The 24,644-nt window shown below is 43.6% G+C and overlaps 1 protein-coding gene across 1 annotated transcript in view; it reads left to right on the top strand.

Moving 5' to 3' along the window:
- Positions 1–24,644, top strand: part of LOC112241649 (inositol hexakisphosphate kinase 1) — a 105,782-nt gene that overhangs the window by 55,589 nt on the left and 25,549 nt on the right. Inside the window, exons 2-5 of the mRNA XM_042329678.1 lie at positions 1–17; positions 263–429; positions 20,278–20,482; positions 23,739–23,920. The exon at positions 1–17 is cut by the window's left edge and continues 228 nt beyond it. Coding sequence (XP_042185612.1) covers positions 1–17; positions 263–429; positions 20,278–20,482; positions 23,739–23,920 — 571 coding nt within the window. The remainder of the gene's footprint in view (positions 18–262; positions 430–20,277; positions 20,483–23,738; positions 23,921–24,644) is intronic.

Below are 24,644 nucleotides of genomic sequence, written 5' to 3' on the forward strand. Positions count from 1 at the left end.
GGAGCGAGCCAGGCAGGGCTAGGGCTGGGGGGCCAGGTAGGGCTAGGGCTGGGGGGCCAGGCAGGGCTAGGGCTGGGGGCCAGGCAGGGCTAGGGCTTGGGGCACTGGGCCAGGGCCAGGCAGGGTTAGGACTGGTGGGCCAGGCAGGGTTAGGGCTGGGGGGCCAGGCAGGTTTAGGGCTGGGGGGCCAGGCAGGGTTAGGGCTGGGGGCCCAGGCAGGGTTAGGGCTGGGGTTTGGGACAGGCCTGGGGCTGGGGGGCAGGCGGTGTGGAGGGGTGCCTCTAGAACCCTTCGTACACCAGGTGGGAGGACACACCAGTATGATGCGCTACGACGACCACACGGTGTGTAAACCACTCATCACCCGGGAGCAGCGCTTCTACGAGTCGCTGCCGCCTGAGATGAAGGAGTTCACAGCAGAGTACAAAGGTAAGAGTTAAACCTTGACCTCTAATCTTGTGACCCTAACCGCTAACTTTAACCTTTTATGAGTCACTGCCTGAGATGAAGGAATTTAAACCAGAGGACAAAGGTATGAGAGGGGTGTCAACCAGGTTTGGGCTGTACCCTAATGATTCTGTACTTGTACAATCGCCTGATATACGATCTTATCGCCCGTAGCAGCCAACTAAAAATGTATTTAAAACAATCACAAAAACGTTTTGACCGTGAGCTCGGTTCCGGGAAGGAATTATGACATATATTTTGAAGCCAAATCTTTTCTTGGAGCTGTGACAGGAAAGAGTGTGTCTGTGTGTGCCGATGTGTGCAGAATAGAGCAAGTGACAGTGAAGGAGGCTCGCTGGCTGTGCGTCGTGTGATGGGGTTGGATAAATCATCAAGGGCCTGGCTATAGACCACGCAATTCTGCTGTCCCCAGAACAGGATCCTTAATTTCAATAATAACCGTTTTCACCTCATCTTCCTGTTTCATTAGGTCTAGGATTCTATGTGTTGTAGGTAGGCTGTACAATAATATTCTAACATACCAATTTACCCTTCATTTCTTCTTTTTGATTTATCTTTCGATTTTTCCAACTTGAATTTGTTTTGCTCAATTTAACTTTGTTGTTGCCTGTAATATTTGTGATTTAAAACAAAGCTGTGTCTCTATAGATGCTGACGTTAGAGCCTCATAACTTTAATTTGCCCTAATGCTTTTATGACATTTAATTTGTAGGATTTGGCTTTTGGCTGTTTGGTTCACAACGGCAAGGAGGAGGGATGCATTCCTTCTATTAGACTAAAGCTTTGTTCAACTCTGTTCAAACTTACTCATTACATGTTTCTGTCTTGCTATTGTTTGTTCTCTCTCTCTCTCATCATTCCCTTTAGGCCTGACATATTTGTAGGTTATAAAAAAAAAAAACGTAAAACTTTCTGAGATAAAGAGCTCAGCGGAAGTAAGTCAGGATGCGTAAAACTGAAGTCACATTCATATCGAACGGAAAGACACGAGAACATTAGGCTTTTAAAAATAATTAGATGCCAGAGTTTCCGTTATAAAAAAAAAAAAAGGCTAAAGCTATATGGCCCATGCAGATCATTCAACACCATATTCAGCTATATGGTCCATGCAGATCATTCAACAACATATTCAGCTATATGGTCCATGCAGATCATTCAACAACATATTCAGCTATATGGTCCATGCAGATCATTCATCAACATATTCAGGTATATGGCCCATGCAGATCATTCAACACCATATTCAGGTATATGGTCCATGCAGATCATTCATCAACATATTCAGGTATATGGCCCATGCAGATCATTCAACAACATACTCAGGTATATGGCCCATGCAGATCATTCAACAACATATTCAGCTATATGGTCCATGCAGATCATTCAACAACATATTCAGGTATATGACTCATGCAGATCACAACACTAGTCACCGCTTCACTAAGTCCAACCCAGATGGGATGGCGTATTGCTGCATAATGCTGTGGTAGCCATGCTGGTTAAGTGTGCCTTGAATTCTAAGTAGATCACTGACAGTGTCACCAGCAAAGCACCACCATCCCACCTCCTCCTCCATGCTTCACAGTGGGAACCACACATGCAGAGATCATCCATTCACCTACTCTGCGTCTCACAAAGACATTAGACCAAAGGACAGATTTCCACCGGTCTAATGTCCATTGCTCGTGTTTCTTGGCCCAAGCAAGTCTCTTCTTATTATTGGTGTCCTTTAGTAGTGTTTTCTTTGCAGCAATTTGACCATGAAGTCCTGATTCACGCAGTCTCCTCTGAACAGTTGATATTGAGATGTCTGTTATTTGAACTCTGTGAAGCATTTATTTGGGCTGTAATCTGAGGTGCAGTTAACTCTAATGATCTTATCCTCTGCAGCAGAGGTAACTCTGGGTCTTCCATTCCTGTGGCGGTCCTCATGAGAGCCAGTTTCATTTTAGTGCTCGATGGTTTTTGCGACTGCACTTGAAAAAACTTTCAAAGTTCTTTACATTTTCCAGATTGATTGACATTCATGTCTTAAAGTAATGATGGACTGTTGTTTCTCTTTGCCTATTTGAGCTGTTCTTGCCATAATATGGACTTGGTCTTTAACCAAATAGGGCTGTCTTCTGTATACCACCCCTACCTTGTCACAACACAACTGATTGGCTCAAACACATGAAGACATTTTTATGGAAATAAAATCCACAAATTAACTTTGAACAAGAGACGCATGTTAATTGAAATGCATTCCAGGTGACTACCTCATGAAGCTGGTTGAGGAATGCCGAGAGTGTGCAAAGCTGTCATCAAGGAAAAGGGTGACTACGTTGAAGATTCTAAAATATATTTGATTTGTTTAACACTTTCTTTGGTTACTACATCAGTTTTATTATTGTTATTATTATTCTACAATGTCGAAAATAGTTTTTTTTTAAACTAAGAAAAAACCTTGACTGATACTGTATGACATTTGTTAGGTTATTGTGATCTGTAATAAAGGTCAACTACTGGAGACGCTCATCTGTCAATACCTGCTGAACTGGGTTTACAAAACATTTTGATTGTTCAGGTTCACCATCAGTAATAGTTTTGCTTCAAATGATCAGTGTGTATATGGTCATTTTTAGATATAAAGGGTAAATAATTTAATGATGAGAACAGAAATCACTTTTGTTTTGGTAGTGGGGTGGTAGATAGTGGGGTGGTAGATGTCTAGTCTCATTTATGGCTCTAATCTGATAGTGGGGTGGTAGATGTCTAGTCTCATTTATGGCTCTAATCTGATAGTGGGGTGGTAGATGTCTAGTCTCATTTATGGCTCTAATCTGATAGTGGGGTGGTAGATGTCTAGTCTCATTTATGGCTCTAATCTGATAGTGGGGTGGTAGATGTCTAGTCTCATTTATGGCTCTAATCTGATAGTGGGGTGGTAGATAGTGGGGTGGTAGATAGTGGGGTGGTAGATAGTGGGGTGGTAGATAGTGGGGTGGTAGATGTTGAGTCTCCTTTATGTCTCTAATCTGAAAGTGATAGTGGGGTGGTAGATGTCTCCTTTATGTCTCTAATTTGATAGTGGGGTGGTAGATGTCTAGTCTCCTTCTGATAGTGGTAGTGGGGTGAAAGTTAATTTGTGGAATTTATTTCCATAAAAATGTCTTCATGTGTTTGAGCCAATCAGGGCTGACATTACAGGGAGTGTTCTCTCTCTCTCTTGACAGGGCTGACATTACAGGGAGTGTTCTCTCTCTCTCTTGACAGGGCTGACATTACAGGGAGTGTTCTCTCTCTCTCTTGACAGGGCTGACATTACAGGGAGTGTTCTCTCTCTCTTGACAGGGCTGACATTACAGGGAGTGTTCTCTCTCTCTTGACAGGGCTGATACTACAGGGAGTGTTCTCTCTCTCTTGACAGGGCTGACATTACAGGGAGTGTTCTCTCTCTCTTTTGACAGGGCTGACATTACAGGGAGTGTTTCTCTCTCTCTCTTGACAGGGCTGATACTACAGGGAGTGTTCTCTCTCTCTTGACAGGGCTGACATTACAGGGAGTGTTCTCTCTCTCTTGACAGGGCTGACATTACAGGGAGTGTTCTCTCTCTCTCTTGACAGGGCTGATACTACAGGGAGTGTTCTCTCTCTCTTGACAGGGCTGACATTACAGGGAGTGTTCTCTCTCTTTTTGACAGGGCTGACATTACAGGGAGTGTTTCTCTCTCTCTCTTGACAGGGCTGACATTACAGGGAGTGTTCTCTCTCTCTCTTGATAGGGCTGACATTACAGGGAGTGTTCTCTCTCTCTCTGACAGGGCTGATACTACAGGGAGTGTTCTCTCTCTCTCTTGACAGTGCTGACATTACAGGGAGTGTTTCTCTCTCGACAGGGCTGACACTACAGGGAGTGTTCTCTCTCTCTCTCTTGACAGGGCTGACATTACAGGGAGTGTTCTCTCTCTCTCTTGACAGGGCTGACATTACAGGGAGTGTTCTCTCTCTCTCTTGACAGGGCTGACATTACAGGGAGTGTTCTCTCTCTCTTGACAGGGCTGACATTACAGGGAGTGTTCTCTCTCTCTCTTGACAGGGCTGACATTACAGGGAGTGTTCTCTCTCTCTCTTGACAGGGCTGACATTACAGGGAGTGTTCTCTCTCTCTCTTGACAGGGCTGACATTACAGGGAGTGTTCTCTCTCTCTTGACAGGGCTGACATTACAGGGAGTGTTCTCTCTCTCTCTTGACAGGGCTGACATTACAGGGAGTGTTCTCTCTCTCTCTTGACAGGGCTGACATTACAGGGAGTGTTCTCTCTCTCTCTTGACAGGGCTGACATTACAGGGAGTGTTCTCTCTCTCTTGACAGGGCTGACATTACAGGGAGTGTTCTCTCTCTCTTGACAGGGCTGACACTACAGGGAGTGTGATGTGAGGATATTATAACTATAATTATTAACCAGGTGGTTTGGGTCCTGAATGCCGATCGGCTGAAAGCTGTGGTATATCAGACATTATAAACAGGGTGGTTCGAGCCCTGAATGCTGATTGGTATATCAGACCGTATACCACAGGTATGACAAAACCTGTATTTGTTCTGCCCTAATTACATTGGTAACCAGTTTATAGTAGCAATAGGGCACCTCTGGGGTTTGTGGAATATGGCCAATGTACCACGGCGAAGGGCGTTGCCTCATGCCTACAAACATCCCTTAGTCCACACAGTTCCACACCCCCTCTGGCCTTATTGCTTAACTATAGCATTATACATTCATATTATTTTAGTTTTATTTAACCTTTATTTTAACATGGGAAAAGTTATTGAAACCTAGGTCTCTCTTACAATCTGGCCCTCATACTATAACATGGCCACCTAATAATCCTCCGTTTACAATTGGCTCATTCACCCACCTCCTCTCCCCTGTAACTATTCCCCAGGTCGTTGCTGCAAATGAGAGTGTGTTCTCAGGCAATTTACCTGGTAAATTAATGGTTAAATAAAATATATACAACACAAATGTACACATTATGCCTAAATATACACTACCGTTCAAAAGTTTGGGGTCACTTTGAAAGAAAAGTTAATTAAATAGTACCTGCAAAACACCAGTCTCATCATCAACAGTGAAGAGGCGACTCCGGGATGCTGACCGTCTAGGCAGATTTCCTCTGTCCAGTCTCATCGTCAACAGTGAAGAGGCGACTCCGGGATGCTGACCATCTAGGCAAATTGTACTTCCGGCGCCGACAGAGATGGCCGCCTCGCTTCGCGTTCCTAGGAAACTATGCAGTTTGTTTTTTTACGTGTTATTTCTTACACTAGTACCCCAGGTCATCTTAGGTTTCTTTACATACAGACGACAAGAACTACTGAATATAAGATCAGCGTCAACTCACCATCAGTACGACCAAGAATATGTTTTTCGCGATGCGGATCCTGAGTTCTGCCTTACAACCAGTGTAACCGAGTGGATCACATGCAGCGACCAAAAAAAAAAACGACTCAGAAAAAGAGGGAAACGAAGCGGTCTTCTGGTCAGACTCCGGAGACGGGCACATCGTGCACCACTCCCTAGCATTCTTCTTGCCAATGTCCAGTCTCTTGACAACAAGGTTGATGAAATCCGAGCAAGGGTAGCATTCCAGAGGGACATCAGAGACTGTAACGTTCTCTGCTTCACGGAAACATGGCTCACCGGAGAGACGCAATCCGAAGCGGTGCAGCCAGCGGGTTTCTCCACGCATCGCGCCGACAGAAACAAACATCTCTCTGGTAAGAAGACGGGCGGGGGCGTATGCCTTATGGCCAACGTGACATGGTGTGATGAAGGAAACATACAGGAACTCAAATCCTTCTGTTCACCTGATTTAGAATTCCTCACAATCAAATGTAGACCGCATTATCTACCAAGAGAATTCTCTTCGATTATAATCACAGCCGTATATATCCCCCAAGCAGACACATCGATGGCTCTGAACGAACTTTATTTAACTCTCTGCAAACTGGAAACGATTTATCCGGAGGCTGCATTCATTGTAGCTGGGGATTTTAACAAGGCTAATCTGAAAACAAGACTCCCTAAATTTTATCAGCATATTGATTGCGCAACCAGGGGTGGAAAGACCCTGGATCATTGTTACTCTAACTTCCGCGACGCATATAAGGCCCTGCCCCGCCCCCTTTCGGAAAAGCTGACCACGACTCCATTTTGTTGATCCCTGCCTACAGACAGAAACTAAAACAAGAAGCTCCCACGCTGAGGTCTGTCCAACGCTGGTCCGACCAAGCTGACTCCACACTCCAAGACTGCTTCCATCACGTGGACTGGGAGATGTTTCGTATTGCGTCAGACAACAACATTGACGAATACGCTGATACGGTGTGCGAGTTCATTAGAACGTGCGTTGAAGATGTCGTTCCCATAGCAACGATTAAAACATTCCCTAACCAGAAACCGTGGATTGATGGCAGCATTCGTGTGAAACTGAAGGCACGAACCACTGCTTTTAATCAGGGCAAGGTGTCTGGTAACATGACTGAATACAAACAGTGCAGCTATTCCCTCCGCAAGGCTATCAAACAAGCTAAGCGCCAGTACAGAGACAAAGTAGAATCTCAATTCAACGGCTCAGACACAAGAGGTATGTGGCAGGGTCTACAGTCAATCACGGACTACAGGAAGAAACCCAGCCCAGTCACGGACCAGGATGTCTTGCTCCCAGGCAGACTAAATAACTTTTTGCCCGCTTTGAGGACAATACAGTGCCACTGACACGGCCTGCAACGGAATCATGCGGTCTCTCCTTCACTGCAGCCGAAGTGAGTAAGACATTTAAACGTGTTAACCCTCGCAAGGCTGCAGGCCCAGACGGCATCCCCAGCCGCGCCCTCAGAGCATGCGCAGACCAGCTGGCCGGTGTGTTTACGGACATATTCAACCAATCCCTATACCAGTCTGCTGTTCCCACATGCTTCAAGAGGGCCACCATTGTTCCTGTTCCCAAGAAAGCTAAGGTAACTGAGCTAAACGACTACCGCCCGTAGCACTCACATCCGTCATCATGAAGTGCTTTGAGAGACTAGTCAAGGACCATATCACCTCCACCCTACCTGACACCCTTGACCCACTCCAATTTGCTTACCGCCCAAATAGGTCCACAGACGATGCAATCTCAACCACACTGCACACTGCCCTAACCCATCTGGACAAGAGGAATACCTATGTGAGAATGCTGTTCATCGACTACAGCTCGGCATTCAACACCATAGTACCCTCCAAGCTCGTCATCAAGCTCGAGACCCTGGGTCTCGACCCCGCCCTGTGCAACTGGGTACTGGACTTCCTGACGGGCCGCCCCCAGGTGGTGAGGGTAGGCAACAACATCTCCTCCCCGCTGATCCTCAACACTGGGGCCCCACAAGGGTGCGTTCTGAGCCCCCTCCTGTACTCCCTGTTCACCCACGACTGCGTGGCCATGCACGCCTCCAACTCAATCATCAAGTTTGCGGACGACACAACAGTGGTAGGCTTGATTACCAACAACGACGAGACGGCCTACAGGGAGGAGGTGAGGGCCCTCGGAGTGTGGTGTCAGGAAAATAACCTCACACTCAACGTCAACAAAACTAAGGAGATGATTGTGGACTTCAGGAAACAGCAGAGGGAACACCCCCATCCACATCGATGGAACAGTAGTGGAGAGGGTAGCAAGTTTTAAGTTCCTCGGCATACACATCACAGACAAACTGAATTGGTCCACTCACACAGACAGCATCGTGAGGAAGGCGCAGCAGCGCCTCTTCAACCTCAGAAGGCTGAAGAAATTCGGCTTGTCACCAAAAGCACTCACAAACTTCTACAGATGCACAATCGAGAGCATCCTGGCGGGCTGTATCACCGCCTGGTATGGCAACTGCACCGCCCTCAACCGTAAGGCTCTCCAGAGGGTAGTGAGGTCTGCACAACGCATCACCGGGGGCAAACTACCTGCCCTCCAGGACACCTACACCACCCGATGCTACAGGAAGGCCATAAAGATCATCAAGGACATCAACCACCCGAGCCACTGCCTGTTCACCCCGCTGTCATCCAGAAGGCGAGGTCAGTACAGGTGCATCAAAGCTGGGACCGAGAGACTGAAAAACAGCTTCTATCTCAAGGCCATCAGACTGTTAAACAGCCACCACTAACATTGAGTGGCTACTGCCAACACACTGTCAATGACACTGACTCTACTCCAGCCACTTTAATCATGGGAATTGATGGGAAATTATGTAAATATATCACTAGCCACTTTAAACAATGCTACCTTATATAATGTTACTTACCCTACATTGTTCATCTCATATGCATACGTTGATACTGTACTCTATATCATCGACTGCATCCTTATGTAATACATGTATCACTAGCCACTTTAACTATGCCACTTGGTTTACATACTTATCTCATATGTATATACTGTACTCGATATCATCTACTGTATCTTGCCTATGCTGCTCTGTACCATCACTCATTCATATATCCTTATGTACATATTCTTTATCCCCTTACACTGTGTATAAGACAGTAGTTTTTTTTTTTTTTTTTTTCCAGAATTGTTAGTTAGATTACTTGCTCGTTATTACTGCATTGTCGGAACTAGAAGCACAAGCATTTCGCTACACTCGCATTAACATCTGCTAACCATGTGTATGTGACAAATAAAATTTGATTTGATTTGAGTTCCTCTGTCCAGTCTCATCGTCAACAGTGAAGAGGCGACTCCAGGATGCTGACCATCTAGGCAGAGTTCCTCTGTCCAGTCTCATCGTCAACAGTGAAGAGGCGACTCCGGGATGTTGGCCTTCTAGGCAGCGTTCCTCTGTCCAGTGTCTGTGTTCTTTTGCCCATCTTTATCTTTTCTTTTTATTGGCCAGTCTGAGATATGGCTTGTTCTTTGCAACTCTGCCTAGAAGGCCAGCACCCCGGAGTCGCCTCTTCACTGTTGACGTTGAGACTGCTGTTTTGCGGTACTATTTAATGAAGCTGCCAGTTGAGGACTTGTGAGAGGTGTCTGTTTCTCAAACTAAACACACTAATGTACTTGTCCTCTTCCTCAGTTGGCCTCCCTCTCCTCTTTCTATTCTGGTTAGAGCCTGTTTGCTCTGTTCTGTGAAGGGAGTAGTACACAGCGTTGTACGAGGTCTTCAGTTTCTTGACAAGAATAGACTGACGAGTTTCGGGAAGAAAGATCTTTGTTTTTGGCCATTTTGAGCCTGTAATCGAACCCACAAATGCTGATGCTCCAGATACTCAACTAGTCTAAAGTCTTATTGCTTCTTTAATCAGCACGACAGTTTTCAGCTGTGCTAACATAATTGCAAAAGGGTTTTCCAATGATCAACTAGCCTTTTAAAATGATGAACTTGGATTAGCTAACACAACGTGCCATTGGAACACAGGAGTGATGGTTGCTGATAATGAGCCTCTGTACGCCTATGTAGATATTCCATTAATAATCAGCCGTTTCCAGTTACAACAGTCATTTACAACATTATCAATGCCTACACTGTATTTCCGATCAATTTGATGTTATTTTAATAGTCAAAAAAATGTGCTTTTCTTTCAAAAACAAGGACATTGCTAAATGACCCAAAACTTTTGAAAGGTAGTATACATAGACATGGAACACAGATCCCTTTAATAATGGAACACGGATCCCTTTAATAATGGAACACGGATCCCTTTAATAATGGAACACGGATCCCTTTAATAATGGAACACGGATCCCTTTAATAATGGAACACGGATCCCTTTAATAATGGAACACGGATCCCTTTAATAATGGAACACGGATCCCTTTAATAATGGAACACGGATCCCTTTAATAATGGAACACGGATCCCTTTAATGGAACACGGATCCCTTTAATAATGGAACACAGATCCCTTTAATAATGGAACACGGATCCCTTTAATAATGGAACACGGATCCCTTTAATAATGGAACACGGATCCCTTTAATAATGGAACACGGATCCCTTTAATAATGGAACACGGATCCCTTTAATAATGGAACACGGATCCCTTTAATAATGGAACACGGATGAAACGTTTGAACGGTGGTGGATACACATTAAAATACATGGGAAGCACAAATAAAACATCGCCTTTAAGTCCTGAATCAATACTTTATATAGAAATATGTATTTATATATTCTATTGCCCGAACGGCACATCAGGATGAAATGGATTTAGAATTTTGTTCCAGCCATATGGTGCATTAAAACTAAAATCAGATTTGCTCGGTGGAGACCCCCCCCAGGAACCTCACGCGTTAGCCAATCCTGTGAACGTGTTAGGCAGTGTGTCAGTGGATTAGACAGACGGAGCCAAGACATTAACATGGAGAGAGCAGGAAGAGAGAGAGAGAGGAAGTGTTTAAAACAGAAACACTGTTTCACTGTCTTAGCCTGGTGCCAGATCGGTCTTGTTGTCAGATCCAATGACTAGGAGTTTGCAAGATGGTACAAACAGATATGAAACCAGGCTACAGTGTCCTCTGCTCTGCTATTTATCATAGATTAAGAGGAGGAGACAGGAAGTGGTTAAAACACCAAACGAGAGCAGCACCCTGCCAGCCAGCCACCTGTGTTTGGGACGGCATCGTTTGGTGTAATCAATCATGTGGAGTTGGACAGTTTATAAAAAGACCTGGGTTCCTGTTGGAGGAGGCCTGTTACATCTCCTACACTTTAATTAGCCAATGGACTGTTCTCTTTGTTTCCCTGACAGATTACATCATGTTCATACACGAAACTACACTGACTGCACAAAACATTAAGAACACCTGCTCTTTCCAGGACATAGACTGACCAGGTGAATCCAGGTGAAAGCTATGATCCCTTATTGATGTCACTTGTTAAATCCACTTCAATCAGTGTAGATGAAGGGGAGGAGACGGGTTAAATAAGGATTTTTAAGCCTTGAGACAATTGAGACATGGATTGTATACATGTGCCATTCAGAAGACCAAATATTTAAGTGCCTTTTAACGGGATATGGTAGTAGGTGCCAAGCACACCGGTTTGTGTAAAGAACTACAACGCTGCTGGCTTTTTCACACTTAACAGTTTCCTGTGTGTATCAAGAATGGTCCACCACCCAAAGGACTTCCAGCCAACTAGACACAACTGTGGGACCTGCCGCCTCTACACTCTAACCACTAGGCTACCTGCCACCTCTCCCCTCTAACCACTAGACTACCTGCCGCCTCTCCCATCTAACCACTAGACTACCTGCCGCCTCTCCCATCTAACCACTAGGCTACCTGCCGCCTCTCCCCTCTAACCACTAGGCTACCTGCCGCCTCTCCCCTAACCACTAGGCTCTAACCACTAGGCTACCTACCTAACCACTGGCCGCCTTTCCCCTACTAACCACTAGGCTACCTGCTACCTCTAACCACTAGCTACCTGCCCCTACACTCTAACCACTAGGCTACCTGCCCCTCCTAACCACTCTAACCACTAGGCTACCTGCCACCTCTACACTCTAACCACTAGGCTACCTGCCGCCGCTACACTCTAACCACTAGGCTACCTGCCGCCGCTACACCTCTACACTCTAACCACTAGGCACTAACCACTAGGCTACCTGCCGCCTAACCACTCTAACCACACTCTAACCACTAGGCTACCTGCCACCTCTACACTCTAACCACTAGGCTACCTGCCACCTCTACACTCTAACCACTAGGCTACCCTGCCACCTCTACACTCTAACCACTAGGCTACTATACATATGGAGTGTGTGACTCTCTTTGTTTTTATAGCTTCCAGTTTCTTCTCCATTACTCAAATCAAATATATTTTTATTTGTCACAGTAAAATACAAAAGGTGTAAACTTGACAGGGAAATGCTTATCTACAAGCCCTTAATTAACCAACAATGCTTCAAGAACTAAAGAAAAATATCTAAATTAAGTGTGAAGTAAAAACATAGATAAGGCAAGACTAAATAAATTCACTGTTTAAGAAGCCTATTGGACCTCGACTTGGCTCTCCGGTACCGCTTGCAGAGAGAACAGTCCATGACGAGTGTCGTGGTAATTTCGTGGTAATTTCCTGTATTACTAAACATTGAGAGAGCAAACCACACACAAGTCAGAGTTATATTATAAAGTCCATCTTTAATTATATATGAGCTTCACCATAGCCCTGTGACTCTCAGATCAATTCAGTGTCTATAAATGAATTCTCTGAGAGTCCTTACAAAACAATTCTTAGTAACATTTATAGCCCAGACACACCCCTCTCAACTCACATGACAAATAGCAGATCTTAGGAATATTACAAAGGAAGACTTTTAATTGAGAGAGGAGCATCCCATAGCCACACAGCATTAGCTATAAATCATTGTTCAGTTTGGTCTCTTTAGGAGAGATTCTAATCTCGTTCTTGGTACCACTTAGGACCAAAACATTACCTCATTCGATGGCATATATCAATTGGCAATTCTAAATACCCTCATCTCAAATCAAATCTCTCCTGGACAAGCTCACGGAGACAGTGAGCCTCTTAGGTCATATACTAGATCAAGATAAGGGCAACCTCAGAGGGGACATACAATAGTTACAGACACATTCCCATAAGAAGACAAGCCTCCATTCTGTCCTCCTCCCCTTCTGATATTCTTCATAGCATCACGTGGTTTAACAGATACATTGACATATGAAGACAAGCCTGACCTCTCCCCTCTCTGGGCCCCAAGTGACTGAGCACTAGCTGAGAAGGCATAACTGCAACTGCCAACATTATAGTCCAAGAATAAGATAAGATAAAACATCTTGTTATGTTACCTAACTAATTGTGATTCAGCCACGACACTAGGGTGGCTGGAGTCTTTGACAATTGTTATTGCCCTCCTCTAACACCGAATAGAGGTCCTGGTTGGCAGGAAGCTTGGCCCCAGTGATGTACTGGGGCATACACACTACCCTCTGGTAGTGCCTTGCGGTCGGAGGCCGAGCAGTTGCCATACCAGACAGTGATGCAACCACTCAGGATGCTCTCGATGGTGCAGCTATAGAACCTTTTGAGGATCTGAGGACCCATGCCAAATCTTTTTAGTCTCCTGAGGGGGAATAGGCTTTCTCATGCATTCTTCTTCACGGCTGTCTTGGTGTGTTTTGGACTATTCTAGTTTGTTGGTGATGTGGACACCAAGGAACTTGAAACTCTCAATCTGTTCCACTACTGCCCCGTCGATGAAAATGGGGTTGTGCTCGGTCCTCCTTCTCCTGTAGTCCACAATCATCTCCTTTGTCTTGATCACATTGAGGGAGAGGTTGTTGCCCTGGCACCACACGGCCAAGTCTCTGACCTCCTCCCTATAGGCTGTCTCATCGTTCTCGGTGATCAGGCCTACCACTGTTGTGTCATCGGAAAACTTGATGATGGTGTTGGAGTCATGCCTGGCCATGCAGTCCTGAGTGAACAGGGAGTACAAGAGGGGACTTGAGCGTGCACCCCTGAGGAGGTGATGAGATGATGATCAGCGTGGCGGATGTGTTGTTCCCCACCTTTACCACCAGGGGGGGACCCGTCAGGAAGTCCAGGATCCAGTTGCAGAGGGAGGTGTTTAGACCCAGGGTCCTTAGCTTAGTGATGAGCTTTGAGGTCACTATGGGGTTGAAGGCTGAGCTGTAGTCAATGAATAGCATTCTCACATAGGTGTTTCTTATGTCCAGGTGTGAAAGGGCAGTGTGGAGTGCAATAGAGAGCATGATCACACAGTCGTCCGGAACAGCTGGTGCTCTCATGCATGTTTCAGTGTTACTTGCCTCTGTTTATAGAAGTAGTTTAGCTTGTCTGGTTATTTCGTGTCACTGGGCAGCTTGTGGCTGTGCTTCCCTTTGTAGTCTGTAATAATTTTCAAGCCCTGCCACATCCGACGAGCATCGGAGCCGGTGTAGTACGATTCCATCTTTGTCCTATATTGGAGCTTTGCCTGTTTGATGGGTCATCAGAGGGCGTAGTGGGATTTCTTATAAACTTCCGGGTTAGAGTCCCGCTTCATTGACTTGAATGGAGAGGTCTGTTCTAGTGATGATGGATGGGTAGGTTGATGGATGGGTGGGTGGGTGGGTGGGTGAATGGGTAGATGGATGGATGGGCAGATGGATGGATGGATGGATGGGTAGGTGGATGGATGGGTGGGTGGATGGATGGATGGGTAGGTGGATGGATGGGTAGGTGGATGGGTAGATGGATGGATGGGTAGGTGGATGGATGGGTAGATGGATTGGTTGGTAGGTAGGTTGGTGAATGGGTGGATATGTAGGTAGGTGAATTTGGTTGAACTAGAACCTTTCTTCAGGACTCTACATCACCTCTTCTCCCATCTGAGAGGATGGATAAAATGGGAACCAGTCACTGTGTAATCCTGCTGAACAACCAGCTACAGGCTACACACACACACACACACACACACACACACACCACTGGTCTGACATCAGCCCTTTCTCCATTCATTAGCGGTGTTGTAGCCTGGCTGCTGATGACCTCACCGAGTGATCAGAGAGCTCTAAAAGCCTTAGCTGCTTCCATCCATCCGCCTGCTCTGTCCATCTGTATGTCCATCTGTCCGTCTACCCATCCATCTGTCTACCCATCCTCCCGTCTGTCTGTCCGTCTACCCATCCATCCATCCGTGTGCCCATCCATCTGTCTACCCATCCGTTTGCCCGTCCGTCTGTCTGTTTACCCGTCTGTCTGTCTATCTGGATGGACGGATGAGTAGACGGATGGATGGGTAGACAGACGGGCAGACGGAGTCAGCAGGAGAGGATGGGTAGACAGACGGAGTCAGCAGGAGAGGATGGGTAGACAGGCGGGCAGACGGAGTCAGCAGGAGAGGATGGGTAGACAGGCGGGCAGACGGAGTCAGCAGGAGAGGATACGAGAGTGTGCAGGCTGGTTGGTCTGTCAGACACTGGCCGTCATTTTATAGCAGGTAGCAATGTAGCGCGCTGCCAACCCACAGCTCTCTGCGTCCTCCCCCAACAGGACGGGAAGCCTACTCTCACCAGAGAGGTCTTTGACATTTTTTACATTTAGTCAGGAAATGCAGCTCTGTCTCAGGTTCTGCTGTTGTGCAGTGGTTGCACAGCCTTTCCTCTACAGGGAGCCTGTGTCTACCCTTCTCAATGGCAAGGCTGTGCTCACTGAGCCTGTACTTTGTCAAGGTTTTTCTAAGGTTTTGATCAGTAACCATGGTCAAATAGTTTGCCAGATAGAACTGAATTTTACTTTGTGCTTGTGTTTCCCAATAAGCGATATAGTTTTGTTTAGACTGTTATAATTTGTTTTATTCTGATTGATTGGATGTTCTGGTCCTGAGGGTTCAGTGTGTTAGTAGAACAGGTTAGTGAACTCAGCCCCAGGACCAGCTGGATGAGGGGACTGAGGCTTCAGTGTGTTAGTAGAACAGGTTTGTGAACTCAGCCCCAGGACCAGCTGGATGAGGGGACTGAGACTTCAGTGTGTTAGTAGAACAGGTTAGTGAACTCAGGACCAGCTGGATGAGTGGACTCTTTTCTTTGCTCAGCTCTTGGCATTGCAGGGTTTGGTAAAGATATGACAGGGTCACTGTGTTTTACATGTTTCCAAAACTGAATTGCTGTTTTTTAACGTTTTATTATTAGTGGATATTGGCCTAATTCTGCCCTGCATTCACTGTTTGTAGTTTTCCTCTAGACAGGTAGAAGAATCTTACAGAACTCTGCATGCAGGGTTTCAATGGGGTGTTTGTCCCATTGGGTGAAATCTTGTTTTGCAAATGGACCCCACACCTCCCTGCCATAAAGTGCAATTGGTTCAATGACACATTCAATTAGTTTTAGACACATTTTAATAGGTATTTAAATTTTAATTCATTTTTAATGGCGTAGAATGTCCTGCATGCTTTCTCTCTCAGTTCATTCACTGCCTCATTAAGGTGTCCAGTTGAGCTTATTTTAAACCTCAGTAATTGTAGTGTGTGCTGTACTCTATATATTTACATCTCAGTAATTGTAGTGTGTGCAGTACTCTATATATTTAAACCTCAGTAATTGTAGTGTGTGCTGTACTCTATATATTTAAACCTCAGTAATTGTAGTGTGTGCAGTACTCTATATATTTAAACCTCAGTAATTGTAGTGTGTGCTGTACTCTATATATTTACATCTCAGTAATTGTAGTGTGTGCAGTACTCTATATATTTAAACCTCAGTAATTGTAGTGTGTGCTGTACTCTATATATTTAAACCTCAGTAATTGTAGTGTGTGCTGTACTCTATATATTTAAACCTCAGTAATTGTAGTGTGTGCAGTACTCTATATATTTAAACCTCAGTAATTGTAGTGTGTGCTGTACTCTATATATTTAAACCTCAGTAATTGTAGTGTGTGCAGTACTCTATATATTTAAACCTCAGTAATTGTAGTGTGTGCTGTACTCTATATATTTAAACCTCAGTAATTGTAGTGTGTGCTGTACTCTATATATTTAAACCTCAGTAATTGTAGTGTGTGCAGTACTCTATATATTTAAACCTCAGTAATTGTAGTGTGTGCTGTACTCTATATATTTAAACCTCAGTAATTGTAGTGTGTGCAGTACTCTATATATTTAAACCTCAGTAATTGTAGTGTGTGTACAGTATTTAAACCTCAGTAATTGTATAGTTTAAAAACCTCAGTAATTGTAGTGTGTGCAGTACTCTATATATTTAAACCTCAGTAATTGTAGTGTGTGCTGTACTCTATATATTTAAACCTCAGTAATTGTAGTGTGTGCTGTCATCTCCTCCCTATTTAAACCTCAGTAATTGTAGTGTGTGCTGTCCTCTATATATTTAAACCTCAGTAATTGTAGTGTGTGCTGTCCTCTATATATTTAAACCTCAGTAATTGTAGTGTGTGCAGTACTCTATATATTTAAACCTCAGTAATTGTAGTGGCAGTACTCTATATATTTAAACCTCAGTAGTAGTGTGCAGTACTCTATATATTTAAACCTCAGTAATTGTAGTGTGTGCAGTAAATAATTTAAACTCAAAATTGTAAAACTAAGTGAGATGATATTTAAACCTCAGTAATTGTAGTGTGTGCTGTACTCTATATATCTAAACCTCAGTAATTGTAGTGTGTGCTGTACTCTATATATTTAAACCTCAGTAATTGTAGTATGTGCAGTACTCATATATTTAAACCTCAGTGATTGTAGTCCTGTACTCTATATATTTAAACCTCAGTGATTGTAGTGTGTGCAGTACGCTATATTTTAAACCTCAGTAATTGTAGTGTGTGCAGTACCATTTAAACCTCAGTAATTGTAGTGTGTGCTGTCTATATATTTAAACCTCAGTAATTGTAGTGTGCTGTACTCTATATATTTAAACCTCAGTAATTGTAGTGCTGTGCAGTACTCTATATATTTAAACCTCAGTAACCGTAGGTGTGCTGTCCTCCATATTTAAACCTCAGTAATTGTAGTGTGTGCAGTAAAGATCATATTTAAACCTCAGTAATTGTAGTGTGTGCAGTACTCTATATATTTAAACCTCAGTAGTACAGTGCATCAAAGTGTGGTACTCGAGAGATTTAAACCTCAGTAATTGTAGTGTGTGCAGTACTCATCATATTTAAACCTCAGTAATTGTAGTGTGCAGTACTCCAATATTTAAACCTCAGTAATTGTAGTGTCTGCTGTACCATATCTAAACCTCAGTAATTGTAGTGTGTGCTGTACTCTATATATTTAAACCTCAGTAATTGTAGTATGTGCAGTACTCTATATATTTAAACCTCAGTGATTGTAGTGTGTGCTGTACTCTATATATTTAAACCTCAGTGATTGTAGTGTGTGCAGTGCTCTATATATTTAAACCTCAGTAATTGTAGTGTGTGCAGTACTCTATATATTTAAACCTCAGTAATTGTAGTGTGTGCAAGACTCTATATATTTAAACCTCAGTAATTGTAGTGTGTGCAGTACTCTATATATTTAAACCTCAGTAATTGTAGTGTGTGCAGTACTCTATATATTTCCTACCAACTGAAAACTTTGGTCTAATTCCCTGAGATCTGGATATTCTCTGGAAAATCATTATTTTAGTCTTTTTGAGGTTTACTGCCAGGACTAACACCAGGGGCTGAGGATTCGTCTAGAATAGTGGCCAATTCGTTGTAAATATTGAAGAGTGCAGGGCTCAGATTACAAGCCTGACGAAGGCCCCGCCCCTGGTTAAAGAATTCTGTTATTTTCTTCCCAATTGTGATGCTGCACGTATTACCAGCATACAATGATTTAATTATGTCATGTTTTACCCCCTACACCACTTTCAATAACTTTGTAGAACAGTCCTGTATGCCAAATAGAATCAAATTTTTTAAAGCCAGTGTACCATTTGGTTTTATGGTTTATCTATCGGGGTGTGTAGGGTGGAAATATGATCAGTCGGGTAATGTTTTGGTCAATTTGGCTTTGACTCAAGACATTGTGCTTATGACTTTCTGAAGACCTAATGACGGTCTGCCCCTTTGTGCAGCCAGTTAGAGATGCCGATACAGTTATTTCTAAAGGCTTTCCCATCAAACTTTCAAAATGAAATGATAACTACAAACTTGACTTACCGGGCAGAATGATATGATATCATGATGATTTGTATCAATCGGGTGTTTTTTGTTTTGCTAACTGTACTATTACTCATGCAGAACATAAACACAGCCTTTTTTTATTTTTTAAAATTTGGTGTCACTTAGAAATGTCCTTGTTTTTGAAAGAAAAGCACAGGTTTTTTGGTCCATTTTTAAAATAACATCAAATTGATCATAAATACAGTGTAAACATTGTTCATGTTGTAAATGACTATTGTAGTTGTTTTTTGACGAACTATCTTGTTGGAAAGGATGGCATCCTATAATGGTGCCTCGTTGAAAGTCTCTGAGCTCTTCAGTACAGGCCATTCTACTGCCAATGTTTGTCTGTGGAGATTGCATGGCTGTGTGCTCAATTGTATTCACCTGTCAGCAACGGGTGGGGCTGAAATACCCGAATCAACTCATTTGAAAGGGGTGTCCACATACTTTTGTATATATAGTGTATCTCAAAAAGAAATCTTCTTCCTGGCAGTGTTTTTTCCTCTAGCGGAAGGTGTCTGACAATACCTTGCTCTGTGATGTCACCTTGCTCTGGTGATGTCACCTTGCTCTGTGATGTCACCTTGCTCTGTGATGTCACCTTGCTCTGTGATGTCACCTTGCTCTGTGATGTCACCTTGCTCTGTGATGTCACCTTGCTCTGTGATGTCACCTTGCTTTGTGATGTCACCTTGCTCTGTGATGTCACCTTGCTCTGTGATGTCACCTTGCTCTGTGATGTCACCTTGCTTTGTGATGTCACCTTGCTCTGTGATGTCACCTTGCTCTGTGATGTCACCTTGCTCTGTGATGTCACCTTGCTCTGTGATGTCACCTTGCTCTGTGATGTCATCTATGGTCCCCAAATGCTTTGAATTTGAATTAGTACATGGTAGACCCAATGGCATAGAATGGCTGGTACAATTGTGCTTTGTCTTTTTCTGGTACCAACCTCCTCATACAACACTGAAACACCTTTTGAAATTACTCTGTTCTTCTTTCTCCCTCTCTCAGGGATGTGCTTCTTCCTGATTAATCAGGAAATCTTGCTTTTTCTGACATTTGTCCTCCGTTCGTTTCTGAAACGGACCTATCCCCTTTGCCAAAATCCTGTTATTGTTGTGCCGATCATATCCCTGCTCTTTGCTCCTCCAGGGATGGTGTTGGTATGTTTTGAGGGGGACATAGATGGCTACATCAACCTGGTGGCGTACCCGTACGTGGAGAGTGAGGGCCTGGACCACGAGGACCTCCCGGAGAGGGACCAACCCCGGAGGAAACACTCCCGACGGAGCCTCCTCCGCTCCACCTCTGAGATCAAAGAGGAGAGGCTACCACACGAGAGTGACATCACTGAGAAGTGAGTAGACCTGTGGGGATAGGGAATGGTGTGTGTCTACCAGAGAGATAAAAGACGACCGGCCCCGCACACCGGAGCGACAGTACTGAGAAGTGAGTAGAGCTGTGGGGATAGGGAATTGTGTGTGCGCGCGCATGCAATAATCAATAACTCATTATCAAATCAAATGCTTCTTAAACAACAGGTGTAGACTAACAGTGAAGACCCTTCCCAAAACAATGAAGTAAGAAAGAGATAACACAAGATAATCTAAGATACAATATAATAAAATACAAGATATAAATACACTGAGTAGCGATAACTTGGGTACATGCAGTGCATTCAGACCCCTTCCCTTTTTTCCACATCTTGTTACTTTACAGCCTTATTCTACAATTGATTAACTTGTATTTTTACCTCATCAATCATTTTGGTTTGTAACCCTGAAGGAAAAAAAATGGCAAACTATAAGGCCCCGTTTCAAATCATCTCTCTTTGACTAGTTTCAGACATGCAAGATGCACATCACTTCAACTGACAATGTTTTTTAATTAGATATAATAAAAGAAAAATTCTGTTATGTTACATGTTTTATTTTTTTATATTTTTTGCTCTAAAAATAGTTGTCTTGACTGTGATAAGGGCTCGGGAGTTAAGAGCGTTATAAAATATAAGGCCATGCCATTGCACAGGCATAGGCTTATCTACAAGCAAGCATCACTGTTGAGTTTACTGCCTTCTTGAAGATTGTGTTCCACGATATAATATAACCAGTTGATATTACGGTTTTAACAATTGTTTTCTATAATTAATTAATTAATAATTGTTTTCTATTGACTGAATATATACGAGCCATTTCAGCATTTATAATTTGTTATCTGTAATGGTTATGATACTTTAGATATTGTTGTACACTCCTGGCCTATCGATAAAGTGCACATATTTTTTGCAGTGCGGGCCGGGCCTTGTGTTCAAATTATACATTTTTTCTCATTCTGAATACTCGACAACCACAAAAAAATGTGACTACTCCAATAGTCAAAAATGTCAAATACCACAAGGTTTTCTAAACTTCAGACTCCCTTAACTACAGCTAGTGCGCAAACTCTGTTAACAAAGAGACACACCTCTCCCCCCCTCATCTTATCTGACTTGTTAAAGTAGAAATTGTCTTCCAAATTGAGGTTAGTGATCGCTGTTCTGATCTCCAGAAGCTGTTTTCAGTCACAGGAAATGATAAGGGAGACATTATGTACCAAAAAAGTTAAGATCAGTGTAAAAAAACAACACACAAAATGGCAGAATTGGTAGCAGGTCTTTGGTAGAATCAGGTATTTTTTTTGCCATTTAACTTGTTGACGCTACCCATCCTGGTAGCGGGATAATTGTCATTACCAACCGCTGAATAGCATAGCGCCACAGTCAAATAATATTACTAGAAAATATTCATATTCATGAAATCACAAGTGCAATATAGGAAAACACAGCTTAGCCTTTTGTTAATCCACCTGTCGTCTCAGATTTTGAAATTATTCTTGACAGCGAAAGCAATCCAAGCGTTTGTGTAAGTTTATCCATAGCATTATGTACACTAAGTACACTATAAGTAGCTAGGTCACGAAAATCAGAAAAGCAGTCAAAAAATTGTTTACCTTTGATGATCTTCAGATGTTTTCACTCACGAGACTCCCAGTTACACAATAAATGTTCCTTTTGTTCCATAAAGATTATTTTTATACCCAAAATACCGACGTTTGTTTGTCGCGTTATGTTCAGAAATCCACAGGAAAGAGCGGTCACCACAATGCAGATATTCCAAATAATATCTATAATGTCCACAGAAACATGTCAAAGTTTTTTATAATCAATCTTCAGGTAATTTTTAAAATATATATTCGATAATATATCAACCGAGTGAGTAGGTTTTTCAATAACAGCGGGAGGAACAATGGTGGCTTTACTCAGTTGCACACAAACTCACTCTGAGAGACCCCACCTCTCCACTTACGCAATGTGATCCTTCACGCTCATTTTTCAAAATAAAAGCCTGAAACTATGTCTACAGACTGTTGACACCTTAGGGAAGCCACAGAAAAAGGAATATGGTTGATATCCCTTTAAATGGATGATAGGCATGCATAGGAACACAGAGGTTTCAAAATAAGAGCCACTTCCTGATTGGATTTTCCTCAGGCTTTCGCCTGCAATATCAGTTCTGTTATACTCACAGTTTTGGAAACTTTAGAGTGTTTTCTATCCTAATCTGACAATTATATGCATATTCTAGTTTCTGGGGCTGAGAAATAGGCCGTTTCAAATGGGTATGTTTTTAGCCAATAAACAAAAATACTGCCCCCTGCACTCAATCCTTGAGCGGGCCGCCTGAGAGTGTTATCGGGCCGCCTGAGAGTGTTATCGGGCCGCCTGAGAGTGTTATCGGGCCGCCTGAGAGTGTTATCGGGCCGCCTGAGAGTGTTATCGGGCCGCCTGAGAGTGTTATCGGCTAGTTGACCTGTGGTGCCCTGGCTGTGTTTGTTTTGGTGCCCTTGGTTAGTTTGTTGACCTTTTAAAACAAGGGTTTCTGGGTAAACCCAGAAGGATTTAGAATGAAACTGTTTTGTATTAGTAGACCTTCCTTTGTGTTGGCCCAGAGAGGATTTACTCCGCCCGAGAATCACTCCACGTGACATAAGCAGACCAAGTGGGGATTTTTTTGTATGGAGGTCTATGAGAAAGTGTCGAATTATCTGAGGCTTATTTGATTGAATAGAATGTTTAGGCTGTTACAAATGTACTGATACAAGTGGATGCACGTGGCATTCCGTCAACTTTGAGAAACTCGTCTTAGTTCTACCTTTTGTTCACACGCGTGTCTGCACTCTCATTGGCTAGAATGGTCCTACCTGATCTCGCCTCTTCCCGCCTGCCTTTCATCTTTGAGGACATATATTTCCATTGTTAGAGCGGTCACTCGACTATCTTGTCAATATATTGTCCTCCCCGTCCAGTCTCCTGAAGAGTCCTCGTCCAGATCTCCAGATCCACAGTGACTTGTTGTGGTGCTCTAGTTAACTTTTTAGTCAACCTGTTAGTTAACCTGTTTGTTAACCTGTGCCCTCTCTCCGCTGTTAACCCTGTTGTCCCTGTGTCCTCTCCCTCCAGTCTCCAGGAACTGAAGAGTCCTCGTCTAGAGCTCCAGATCCACACTGACATGCTTTAGTTTAACCAGCGGTCTCTCCGCTGTTAACCCTGTTGTCCCTGTGTCCTCTCCCTCCAGTCTCCAGGAGCTGAAGAGTCCTCGTCTAGAGCTCCAGATCTACAGTGATATTCCCTTCCAGATGCTGGATAACAACAGCGGCCTGGGCTCAGAGAAGATCAGCCACAACCCCTGGAGCCTCCGCTGTCACAGGCAGCAACTCAGCCGCATGAGATCAGAGTCCAAGGACAGGAAGCTCTACAGTATCCCTTTTCTCAGGTCGTTTTACCAACCCGATAAGGCAGGAGTCAGGAGTACTGCTGGAAGCTCAGCAGAATCACATACAGTCCTAATGGGTGAATGTGGAAAAACAGGATACACTATCAATCTAGGGATCACCATCGAACATCATGATAAGGAGTCTGAGACTGACTGACCGAGTCAACCAATGAGGGAAAACATCAGTCTTCCGTGTACACAACCAGATAAATAGAAAAGGCCAAAAGGTATATTAACAGAGGGGAAAGAGTTGACCACGTTAAGTTATTAAACACTATCTATGATGAGGTGCTTGGGACTGTTTCCCTCATTGATTTAGTTATTTCAGTTCTCTAGTCAACACGTAACCTAACCAGATGTAGAAGGAAGGTGATCAACATAAACACAGTCTTCATTACCCTCAGAAAGACATTGGTCAAGGTTAGTGTCACAACACTGCTGTCATAACATGAACAACAGAGATCCCGGAATGCTCTGATGCTCTAGCCTGTCAGAATAGCCTGTGGGGGGGGGAAAGAGGCAACGTTCCTGTCCCAAACAGAACCCTGTTCCCTGTCTAGTGCACGACTTCAGATCTCTGGTCAAAAAAAGTAGTGCCCTATATATATATATTTTTTTTTTAACCTTTATTTAACTAGGCAAGTCAGTTAAGAACAAATTCTTATTTTCAATGACAGCCTAGGAACAGTGGGTTAACTGCCTGTTCAG

The sequence above is a fragment of the Oncorhynchus tshawytscha genome, linkage group LG02, assembly GCF_018296145.1.
Source record: "Oncorhynchus tshawytscha isolate Ot180627B linkage group LG02, Otsh_v2.0, whole genome shotgun sequence".
Classification (NCBI taxonomy): Eukaryota; Metazoa; Chordata; class Actinopteri; order Salmoniformes; family Salmonidae; genus Oncorhynchus; species Oncorhynchus tshawytscha.